At 48.6% G+C, this 12,188-nt stretch overlaps 1 protein-coding gene across 1 annotated transcript in view; it reads left to right on the forward strand.

Moving 5' to 3' along the window:
* Positions 1–11,330, forward strand: part of PHLDB3 (pleckstrin homology like domain family B member 3) — a 31,290-nt gene extending 19,960 nt beyond the window's left edge. Inside the window, 3 exon segments of the mRNA XM_031659419.1 lie at positions 6,861–7,077; positions 8,319–8,404; positions 10,896–11,330. Of these exon segments, the coding sequence (XP_031515279.1) occupies positions 6,861–7,077; positions 8,319–8,404; positions 10,896–11,030 (438 nt within the window). The 3' untranslated portion in view covers positions 11,031–11,330.
* Positions 11,331–12,188: the final 858 nt, after the last annotated feature.

A 12,188-nucleotide genomic window follows, 5' to 3' on the forward strand; every position in this document is an offset into this window, starting at 1 on the left:
AGTTTGCAACCAGCCTGGCCAACATGGTGAAACCCCATCTCTACTAAAAATACAAAAATTAGCCAGGTGTGGTGGCACATGCCTGTAATCCCAGCTACTCAGGAGGCTGAGGCACGAGAATCACTTGAACCCGGAGGTGGAGGTTGCAGTGAGCTGAGATCACACCACTGCACTCCAGCCTTGGCAACAAGAATGAAACTCCATCTCAAAACAAAAAACAAAAAACAAAAAAACAAAAACCAAAAAACTGTTTTTATTTTTATTAAAAAAAAAACTTTTTTTTTTTTTGGCCGGGTGCGGTGGCTCACGCCTGTAATCCCAGCACTTTGGGAGGCCGAGACGGGCGGATCACAAGGTCAGGAGATCGAGACCATCCTGGCTAACCTGGTGAAACCCCATCTCTACTAAAAAATACAAAAAACTAGCCGGGCGAGGTGGCAGGTGCCTGTAGTCCCAGCTACTCGGGAGGCTGAGGCAGGAGAATGGCGTGAACCCGGGAGGTGGAGCTTGCAGTGAGCTGAGATCCGGCCACTGCACTCCAGCCTGGGCGACAGAGCGAGACTCCATCTCAAAAAAAAAAAAAAAAAAAAAAAATTGTATTTTAGAAAAATTCAAGCATATGCACGAGAGAAGGAGTAGATTAATAGACCCCTAGGTGCCCACTGCGCAGCTTCAATCATTTTCAATATTGAATCTTGTTGTACTTGCCAACTTTTTATTTATTTTATTTAACTTTTTAATTTGTGTGAGTATGTACTAGGTATATATATATTTTTATTTTTATTTTTAATATTTTTCTTTTATTCTCAATAAGTCTTCTGCACTCCTATATTTTTAATGTATTTTATTTTTGTAGAGATAGAGTCTTGCTATGTTGTCCAGGCTGATCTCAAACTCCTGGCCTCAAACAATCCTCCCATCTCAGCCTCCTAAAGTGCTAGAATTATAAGCATGAGCCCCTGGTGCCTAGTCAGCAGTTTTATTTTACTAATCCCATACCTACATCCCACTCTGCACCAAAGTGTTTTAAAGCAAAATATTGTATCCTTTCACTCAAACATCACTATTTATCTCCAATAGATAGGCTTGTTTTTAGGGGGACGAAGTTTTCTCTTGTCGCCCAGGCTAGAGTGCAGCGATGTGACCCAGGCTAGAGTGCAGTGATGTGATCTCAGCTCACTGGAACCTCTGCCTTCCTGGTTCAAGTGATTCTCCTACCTCAGCCTCCCAAGTAGCTGGGACTACAGGTGCCCACCACCACACCCATTTAATTTTTTTTGTTTTGTTTTTAGTAGAGATGGGGTTTTGCCATGTTGTCCAGGCTGGCCTTGAACTCCTGACCTCAGGTGATCTGCCTGCCTTGGCCTAAAAAAGTGCTGGGATTACAAGTGTGAGCCACTGTGCCTGGCCAATAGGTTTTTTTTTTTTTTTCTTTAACATAACAAAAATTCCATTGCCATATCTTATGATATTATTAATTTCATTATATTGTAATATATAGTCCATATTCACATTTCTCTCATTGTCTCCAAAATATATATTTTTTTAAATTTATTTTTTATTTTTCTTTTCCTTTTTTTTTTTTTTTTTGTTTTTTCAAGATGGAGTCTCACTTTGTTGCCCAAGCTGGAGTACAGTGGCACCATCTGGGCTCACTGCAACCTCCGCCTCCAGGGTTCAAGCGATTCTTCTGCTTCAGCCTCTGGAGTAGCTGGGATTTCAGGCGCCCACCACCATGCCTGGCTAATTTATAGTAGAGATAGGGTTTCACCATGTTGGCCAGGCTGGTTTTGAACTCCTGACCTCAGGTGATGCACCCGCCTTGGCCTCCCAAAGTGCTGGCATTACAGGCATGAGCTACCGTGCCTGGCCTTGTTTTCTATTTTTAACAGTAGAGACACTATATTGGCCAGGCTGGTATTGAATTCCTGGCCTCAAGCCTCCCTTCTGGCCAAAGTGCTGAGATAGGCTGGAGCCACCATGCCTGACCCAAAATATCTTTTCATAGTTGATTGATTTGAATTTATATGCAAAGCACACACTATGCATTTGGTTTAATGGCTCTTAAATCTTTTAATTTCTAACAGTTTTGCCTCTCCATTAAAAAAAACACTATTTATTTGTGGAAATAATCCAATCATGTATCCTGTTGACTTTTTTCACATTCTTGATTTAGCTGACAGCTGCCTTACATAAATTATATTTTTACCTATACTAATAATATTCATAGAATGAATGCATTTTGTTATAAAGAATGATAAAGCTAGGCACCGTAGCTCATGCCTATAATCTCAGCACTTTGAGAGGCCGAGGTGGGAGGATCACTTGAGTCCCAGAGCTGGAGACCAGCCTGGGCAGCATAGTCAGACCCTCATCTCTACAGAAAGTTAAAAAATTAGCAGGTGTGGTGGTGCATGCCTGTGGTCCCAGCTACTCAGGAGGCTGAGGTGGGAGGATTGCTTGAGCCCAGAAGGCGGAGGCTGCAATGAGCTATGATTGCGCCACTGCACTCCAGCTTCAGTGACAGAGTGAGACCCCCCCCTCAAAAAAAAAAAGAATGGTAGATAAAGTATTAAGAAAGTGGTTGCTTTCTTCCTGATCTCACTTCTACTGCTGAGAAGCCTTCAAATCTATGTTTATACTTTTCCACGGGCACCAATCACGCCATATTTTGTGAATTTATTTGCCTCATAAATAAGCAATCCTTCCCAACCTTTTTGTTTTTACCACCATCTGTGCTTCCCTTATTCATTTCAGCCAATATTTATTGAGTGCCTACTGTGTGCTAGATCCTGGGTTATAGCAGTGACCAAGATAACAGTCCCCACCTTTGGGGGAAGCTGATGTTTTAAAGGGGAAGAAAGATGGACACAAAACAACATCAATATGTAAAGTAAATAGCATGTCAGAGGCTGATAAGAGCCAGGGAGCAAAATAACGCAGGAACGGCAGTGGGGTCTTCTGCGTTGTTAGGCATAAGCTTGTGCTCATTAAAAACGAAGCACAGGCCAGGTGCGGTGGCTCACGCCTGTAATCCCAGCACTTTGGGAGGCCAAGGCAGGCGGATTACCTGAGGTCCGGAGTTTGAGAGCACCCTGACCAATGTAGAGAAACCCCGTCTCTACTAAAAATAGAAAAATTAGCCAGGTGTGGTGGCATGTGCCTGTAGTCCCAGCTACCTGAGAGGCTGAGGCGGGAGAATCGCTTGAACTGGGAAGCAGAGGTTGCAGTGAGCCAAGATCACACCACTACACTCCAGCCTGGGCGACAGGGTGAGACTGTCTCAAAACAAACAAACAAACAAACAAACAAACAGAATTGTTCCTGCTCTGGTGTTTTGCCTGGCTTGTAGCGTCATCATGTATTAAACAGTCCCCTGCTGTGTGCTTTGTCCCCTGCCCTACACTCCTGCTGTCTTTTGTGCACATGAGCAAGTGTGTCTCTGGGCTTCACACGTAGAAGGGGAACCTCTGGGTTGGAGACCCTGAGGGCAGTCAGCTAATCCTTGAAACAGACTCAAGAGAAGGGTGCTGTGATAAACCCTGTGTTTTAGCGCAGGGGACTGAGGCTCCCAGAGGGACAGGAGTTCTGTGGAGGTGACATAGCTGGGCAGTGGTGGAGTCCCAAGCCCATCCCTGGTCTTCTCCTAGATTGGGGCCCAGCTCCCTACATCCTAGTTCAGTGACCTTGGAAAGTCACCTCTTCTTAAAGCCTCAGTTTTTTTTTTGTTTTTTTTTTTTTTTTTTTTTTTTTTTGAGACGGAGTCTCGCTCTGCCGCCCAGGCTGGAGTGCAGTGGCTGGATCTCAGCTCACTGCAAGCTCCGCCTCCCGGGTTCACGCCATTCTCCTGCCTCAGCCTTCCGAGTAGCTGGGACTACAGGCGCCCGCCACTGCGCCCGGCTAGTTTTTTGTATTTTTTAGTAGAGACGGGGTTTCACCGTGTTAGCCAGGATGGTCTCGATCTCCTGACCTTGTGATCCGCCCGTCTCGGCCTCCCAAAGTGCTGGGATTACAGGCTTGAGCCACCGCGCCCGGCCAGCCTCAGTTTCTTGATCTGTCTAGTGGGGACATTAATGGGTTGTTTTGGGGAAGAAACGAAATAATCACAGTGACCACTTGGCATAGTGCCTGACACAGAGCGGGAGCTTCCACCCACGGTGGCGATCCTTGGTCTTCCTCTGTGGATTTGGGGAGATTGCAGGCCCAGCGGGTGCTCTTCAAACCTGGCCTTTCCCTCCCTGCAGTCCTCCTCCCTAATCCTTCTCATTTCCCCACCTCACTCTCCTGTCTCCAACCAGTAAATCTCATCTCTGTTTCTCATCCCTTCTTGCTCTGGCCTTGCTTCAGTTTTCTTTCTTTCTTTTTTTTTTTTTTTTGAGACACGATCTCTCTTTGTTACCTAGGCTGGAGTGCAGTGGTCTGATCTCGGCTCACTGCAACCTCCACCTACTGGGCTCAAGCTATCCTCTCACCTCAGCCTCCTAATTAGCTGGGATCCTAGGCATATACCACCACACCTGGCTAATTTTTATATTATTATTTTTTTGAGATGGAGTTTCACTCTTGTTGCCCAGGCTGGAGTGCAATGGTGCCATCTTGACTCACCACAACCTCCACCTCCCGGGTTCAAGCGATTCTCCTGCCTCAGCCTCCCGAGTAGCTGGGATTACAGGCATGCGCCACCACGCCCGGCTAATTTTGTATTTTTAGCAGAGACGGGGTTTCTTCATGTTGGTCAGGCTGGTCTCGAACTCCCGACCTCGGGTGATCCGCCCAGCTTGGCTTCCCAAAGTGCTAGGATTACAGGCGTGAGCCACCGAGCCCGGCCTAAGTTTTGTATTTTTTGTAGAGACGGGGTTTCACCATTTTGCCCCAAGCTGGTCTCAAACTCCTGGGTTTAAGGGATCCTGACCTCTTGGCCTCCCAAAGTGCTGGGATTACAGATGTGAGCCTCCGCACCCATCCTGCTTCAGTTTTCTAACTCCTTGACACTCAAAGTGTGGCTGGTGGAACAGCAGCATCAGGGCCCACCTGGGAGGTTGTCAGACATGCAGAACCTCCCCCCTTACTCCAGACCCCACCCTGAAATGACTGAATCAGGGTCTGCATTTTTTTTTTTTTTTTTTTTGACATGGAGCCTTGCTCTGTTGCCCAGGCTGGAGTGCAGTGGTGCGATCTCGGCTCACTGCAAGCTCCACCTCCTGGGTTCACGCCATTCTCCTGCCTCAGTCTCCTGAGTAGCTGGGACTACAGGCGCCCACCACCACGCCTGGCTAATTTTTTGTCTTTTTAGTAGAGACAGGGTTTCACTATGTTAGCCAGGATGGTCTTGATCTCCTGACCTCGTGATCTGCCTGCCTCGGCCTCCCAAAGTGCTGGCATTACAGGCGTGAGCCACCACACCTGGCCCAGAGTCTGCATTTTAACATTTTAGCAAAAATCCCCAGCGGATCTGCTTGCACGAAGAAATCTGAGATGTACTGAACCTCCGTTTGACCTCCGGAATCCTACCACTGTTTGCAGGGATTATTTGGGAAGAATAGGTTGGATCAGACCAGCTCATGGTCAGGCTCTCATAAATAATGGACACTTGTCTTGCCTTAAATCCTCCTCCTCAACCTGTTTGACCATCTGAGGTGACCACTCCACCTGGTGAGTTCTGGCTCTGTCAGCTCTGGCTGTGTGACTTGTCTCGAGCGACTTAACCTCTCTCTCTGAGTCTTGGTTTCCACATCTGTGAAATGGAGATAAATGTACTTACCCCTCCAGGAGAGTTTGAGGGGGCAGAGATTATACCTAGAAAGTACTTAGCAGAGGATTATATTCATCAATTTCAATCACAACAATAATAACAACAATAATAATGTAAACAAGCACTCTCTGTTTTATTTTTGAGACAGGGTCTCACTCAGTCACCCAGGCTGGAGTGCAGTGGTGCAATCATAGCTCAGTGCAACTTCCATCTCCTGGGCTCAGCTTCTTTAGTAGCTGGAACTACAGGTGTGTGCCACCAGGCCCAGCTAATTTTCTGGATTTTTAGTAGAGATGAGGTCTCTCTATATTGCCCAGGCTGGTCTCCAACTCATAGCCTCAAGTGATCCTTCCACTTCAGCTTCCCAAAGTTCTGGGATTACAGGCATGAGCCACTGCACATAGCTTCTCTTTTCTCTCTGTCTGTCTCTCTCTCTCTTTAAATAGAGAAGGGGTCTTCTCTGTTGCCCAGGCTGGTTTCAAACTCCTGGGATCAAGGGATCCTCCCACCTCAGTCTCCTGAGTAGCTGGAATTACAGGCTCAAGCCACCACACCGGCTCCAATCTTCATTTCTTTTTTTCCAAAAAAAATGTTTTTTTTCCAGAGACAGGATCTCACTGTGTTGCCCAGGCTGCCCTTGAATTCTTAGGCCTAAGGGATCCTCCTGCCTCAGCTTCCCAAAGTCCTGAGATTACAGGCATGAGCCACCATGCCCAGCCCGATCTTCATTTTGCTAGGCCTCTGATGTTTCAGGGTGAGCTCTAGAGTCAGAAATACCTGGGTTTGTGTCCCAGTTCTGCTGCCTAGAAGCTCTGTGTGACCTCGGGTGCATTACATCATCTCTCTGCACCTCATTTTGCTCATTTGTAAAATGGGGCTCACAGTTGCCATGAAGTGCCAAGCAGCTGTTGTCCATAAAGCCCTGGGCAGAGCATCATAGTCAATCCATGTAGCCATTGCATTCGTCAGATGGTCCTCGTTAATATTACCCTTTAAAGACTGTAGCGGGCCTTACACGCAAGCTGCTATGACTTGCTCCCCTCAAGGGGCTCCAGGCTGTAGAATCCCCCACCCCTTACATCAGCTGCCTCTTCTCTTTGCTCCCCAGGCCCCGCCCACCCCACCCCACCCTCCAGGCCCACGAATCTTGGATCTTCGGCAGCATCTGGAGGGATGGGGCCACAACCCAGAAAACTGCCCACATGTGCAGGTGTCTGGGGGCTGCTGCCGCGGACCCCTGGTGAAGATGGGCGGCCGCATCAAGACCTGGAGGAAGCGATGGTTCTGCTTTGACCGCCAAGCCCGCCGCTTGGCCTACTATGCGGGTAAGCCCAGCCCGGCCACCATGGGCCCCGGGATGCTGCAATTCCACTCCGGAGGCCTTTCCCCTACAGGCACCAGAAGTCCTGGCCCCCACTTTCGGTGTTCCCCAGGATCCGGAATTTTGGTTCCTTAGCTCCTACCTTCCCTACAACCCAGGAGTCCAGGCTCTCAGCTCCCTCTTTCCTCCAGATCCTGGAGTCCAGATCCCCAGCCCCTCTTTAAGTCACCCAGAATTCAAACCCCCAGTCCTCCTCAGGGACATAGATAACAGGTAGATAACAGCTTAATACAATTCAAGCTTCCCAGGGCCCATGTTCCTAAGACACCCATGAGTCTGAACCTGCACTGTCAGCTGCCCCCAGTCCCCCAACAGCCAGGAGTCTTGGGCCTTGTCCTTCTTCTCTAGGAGAATCAATTATTCCAAACCTCTCCTTGGACACTTTTTTTTTTTTTTTTTTGAGACGGAGTCTCGCTGTGTCGCCCAGGCTGAAGTGCAGTGGCCGGATCTCAGCTCATTGCAAGCTCCGCCTCCCGGGTTTTTACGCCATTCTCCTGCCTCAGCCTCCCGAATAGCTGGGACTACAGGCGCCTACCACCACACCCGGCTAATTTTTTGTATTTTTTAGTAGAGACGGGGTTTCACTGTGTTAACCTGGATGGTCTTGATTTCCTGACCTTGTGATCCGCCTGCCTTGTCCTCCCAAAGTGCTGGGATTACAGGCGTGAGCCACTGCGCCCAGCCTCCTTAGACACTTGTATTGCCTTAAATCCTTCTCCCCTAACCTGTATGAACATCTGACTCTACCTAGTGAGTCCTGGCCCTGTCAGCTCTGGCTGCGTGACTTGTGCTGGGTGACTTAACCTCTGAGTCTTGGTTTTCACATCTGTGAAGTGGAGATAAATGTACTTACCCCTCCAGGAGAGTTTGAGGGGGTTAGAGATTATACCTAGAAAGTACTTGAGTACTCCCTGAGTTCCTTCGCTTCTCACAGTCCAAGGCACTCAGAGCCTAGGATTCCAGCTCCACAGACCCCACTCCCGAGTGGTGTCCAGTTTCTGCACCCAGTCTCCCATCCAGCATTAACATTCACTCACCTCTCAACCTTTAGAGACCTTCAGACTCTTGTCACCATGTTTTGTACCCCAAATCCAGTCTCAGGACTTAGGGCCAATGACCCTCACCTCGACACACACAGATACACCTTTCTCATTGGCTCTCTTTTTCTCTTACCTCCCCTACCAGACAAGGAAGAGACCAAGCTCAAAGGTGTCATCTACTTCCAGGCCATTGAGGAAGTCTATTACGACCACTTACGCTGTGCCTTCAAGGTGAAGTCCCTCAATGTCACCCTACCCTCCCAGTTGGAGTCCCAGCTGGAGTGAGGCCTTATCTCATCCCTGACTCATCCTGGGGAAAACCACTCGCAGCTTCTCCTGTCAGGGTACTTACAGGAGTACCTGTTTGTCGCAGAGAAGACAAACAGGTCACCTGACTGCAGGGACTAAAAATTAAGAGCTCACACTCTGGCTTTCAGCTACTATTAATTTTCTTTTCTTTTCTTTTCTTTTCTAAGATGGAGTCTCATTCTGTTGCCCAGGCTGGAGTGCAGTGGCACTATCTCTGCTCACTGCAACCTCTGCCTCCCTGGTTCAAGCTATTCTCCTGCCTCAGCCTCCCGAGTAGCTGGGATTACAGGCATGCCACGGTGTCTGGCTAATTTTTGTATTTTTAGTAGAGACGGGGTTTCACTGTGTTGGCCAGGCTGGTCTCAAACTCCTGACCTCATGATCTGCCCACCTTGGCCTCTCAAAGTGCTGGGATTACAAGCGTGAGCCATCACACGTGGCTCTTTTTTTATTTGTAAGACGGAGTCTGGCTCTGTCGCCCAGGCTGGAGTGCAGTGGCGTTATATTGGCTCACTGCAACCTCTGCCTCCTGGGTTCAAGCAGTTCTCCTGCTTCAGCCTCCCGAGTAGTTGGGATTACAGGCGTGCCACCACACCTGGCTAACTTTTGTATTTTTAGTTGAGATGGGGTTTCACTGTGTTAGCCAGGCTGGTCTCGAACTCCTGACCTCATGATCTGCCCACCTTGGCCTCCCAAAGTGCTGGGATTACAGGCATGAGCCACTGCGCCTGGCCTGTCACTGTTAATTTTCTTGGAACAAAAGTTTTAGAGCCAAAATATGGCAAACTCTGATGTCAAACTGGGAATGAATGAAGAGGTCAGAGCAAGGGTGGGGCAACCTGGGAGCATCTAAAGGAGATGATCTGCCAGGCGTGGTGGCTCATGCCTGTAATCCCAACATTTTGGGAGACCGAGATGGGGGGATTGCATGAGGCCAGGAGTTCGAGCATGGTCAACATAGCAATATTCCATCTCTCTTTTTTTTTGAATTTTTAAGTTAAAAACAAATAAAGGAAATAGTTGTTACTTGGCTCCTGCCAACAGTTGCCAAGTGGGAGTGGGCCCCAGAGAACTCAGGAATTGGAACTTGTATAAAAGCACAGTGCCAAAAATTTAAATGTTGGCAACGGATATAATATTTAGAAAGCTCTGTGGAGAATAACCAAACTGTGGCTTTTTAGCAATTAGGTTGGAATCTCAGCTATGTGACATCAGGAAAGTGAATTCTTTTCTTTAGCCTTAGTTTTCTTTGTTTCTTTTCTTCTTCTTCTTCTTTTTTTTTTTTTTTTTTTTTTTTTTTGAGACAGGGTCTTGCTCTGTCGCCCAGGCTGGAGTGCAGTGGCACAATCATAGCTCACTGTAGCCTCTATCTCTCAGGCTCAAGCAATTCTCCTGCCTCAGCCTCCTGAGTAGCTAGGACTATATGTGCGCGCCACTACACCCAGCTAATTTGTTTTGTTTTGTTTTTCTGGTATTTTTTGTAGAGATGGGGTCTCCCTATGTTGCCCAGGCTGGTTTCGAACTCCTGAGTTCAAGCAGTCTATCCGTTTCAACCTCCCAAAGTGCTGGGATTGCAGGCATGAGCCACCCAGCCCAGCCAGCCTTAGTTTTCTCATGTGTAGAATGGGCATGCATCAACGCATTCCATCAGGGTTATTGAGAGGACTAAAAACAGATTATGGACATAAGGGATTTACTCAATTTGGGATTGGCAAGTGGGTACTCAATAACGGATTCTAGACACTAACTTTCCCAAGGTACGAGGGGACCGAGATTTTGGGGAGGTGGAATTTGAATGCCTATATTTCTAATATAGGAGAAGTTAGGCTGAGAGAAGGCGCCATAAGTCCTACTTTTAAATTTTTTGGCCTGGTGCGGTGGCTCACACCTGTAAGCCTAGCACTTTGGGAGGCCGACACGGGTGGATCACGAGGTCAAGAGATTGAGACCAACCTGACCAACACGGTGAAACGCCGTCTGTACTAAAAATACAAAAATTAGCCGGGCATGGTGGCGCACGCCTGTAATCCCAGCTACTCTGGAGGCTGAGGCAGGAGAATCGCTTGAACCCGAGAGGTAGATGTTGCAGTGAGCCAAGATCACGCCACTGCACTCCAGCCTGGCGACAGAGCGAGACTCCGTCTCAAAAAAAAAAAGAAAAAAAATTTATCTTGCCCATAATTTATCAATAGCGCTCTACATATGTTAATTTTAAGTACTTTCCTGTGTTAATTCATTTAATCCTAATAACCCAGTGAGGTAGGTGGCATCATTTGGGAAGACAGGGAAACTGACATTCAGATACTTAAGTACCTTGTCCAGTGCCACACAGACTGTAAGTAGCAAGGCTGGGTTCGCACCCAGACTGTGGCCAGTGTCTTTTGTCCTCATTACCCTCACTTTCTTATTCCAGAGCCCCAGCCCCCGCCTGACCTTCTGCGTGAAAACCTACGAACGCCTTTTCTACATGGTGGCTCCGAGTCCCGAAGCCATGCGCATTTGGATGGACGTCATTGTGACAGCAGCTGACGAAAACCACGCCCCCTGAGTGGCCCCGCCCACTTGGGGGGAAGTCCCTTCGAGGCTCCGCAGGCGCGAGGGCGTTCCTAGGCCCCGCCCACTGCCGGCAAACTTGGGCGCACGCCTTTGGAACTTTCTTGGGAATTCCGCAGGCCCCACAGCTCGGCTGGCCTGAGCTGCTGCGTTCTGGGTTGCAGGTGCCTTGCCCCCGACGGGATCGCCAACCCCTGAGGCCCTGCCCGGGGCAGGAGGAAGATTGCAGGGGCGGGAAGAAACTATTTATTGGTGCTCCTGTGATACCGAATTAAATACGGAAGAAAAACAGGAATTGCTGCTGTGGTTTCCAGCCTAGGCGTCCGGGGCCCCTTGGCCCTTAGGCAGGACATCTGAGTTATCGGTACCTCTGGGAGCCACGCGTCCCACAGCCGGCTGTCTTTAGGAATGGAGGCCTTCAACTCTAAGGTCATGGCTGGGAGAAGAGGGTGAGAGGCTTGCGTCCTTAGTGTTTGGCAGTTTTGCTGTTTTAGTTTGTAGGCCCTTCTGTTTCCACCCTTTCTGGCCTGACCAGCTGCTGGAAATTTCTAGGAACTCCTAGGCTTCCCCCCGTTAGGCCTTTGCCTACGTTGTTCCCTCTGCCCTTTTCTTCCCTTTTTTTCTTTTTTTTATTTTATGTATTTTTATAGAGATGGGGTCTCACTGTGTTGCCCAGGCTGGTCTCCAACTCCTGGACTCAAGCGATCCCCCCATCTTAGCCTGCCAAGGTGCTGAGATTACAGGTGTGAGCTACTATGCCTGGCCCCCCTCCTTCCCTTAATCAGTTGCACCTCATTCTTCCAGCCTTAGTTCAGTTGGTACCTCCTTCAGGAAGCCCTCACTGACTTTCCTGGCTGGGTCAGGCACCCCCTTTTGAGCTCTATCATCCCATCCCTGAGGACCCTGGGTCATCATGGGCGATGGATCTGTGTCCTTTATGCACTGGGAGCTCCATGAGGCAGAGCCAGCATTGTCCTGGCCACTGCTGTTCCCAGCCCCATAGAGCATGTCTCATTGCATGAAAGTGGAAAAAAACAAAAAACAAAACTCTCTTCCCTTTCACCTCTGGGCCTTTGTACATTCTGTTCCTTTTGCTTAGGCACCTCTCCCCATTCCATGAAAACCCTACTCATCATTTAGCTTTTAGTTCCTG

This window comes from Papio anubis, chromosome 20 (genome assembly GCF_008728515.1).
Source record: "Papio anubis isolate 15944 chromosome 20, Panubis1.0, whole genome shotgun sequence".
Lineage (NCBI taxonomy): Eukaryota > Metazoa > Chordata > Mammalia > Primates > Cercopithecidae > Papio > Papio anubis.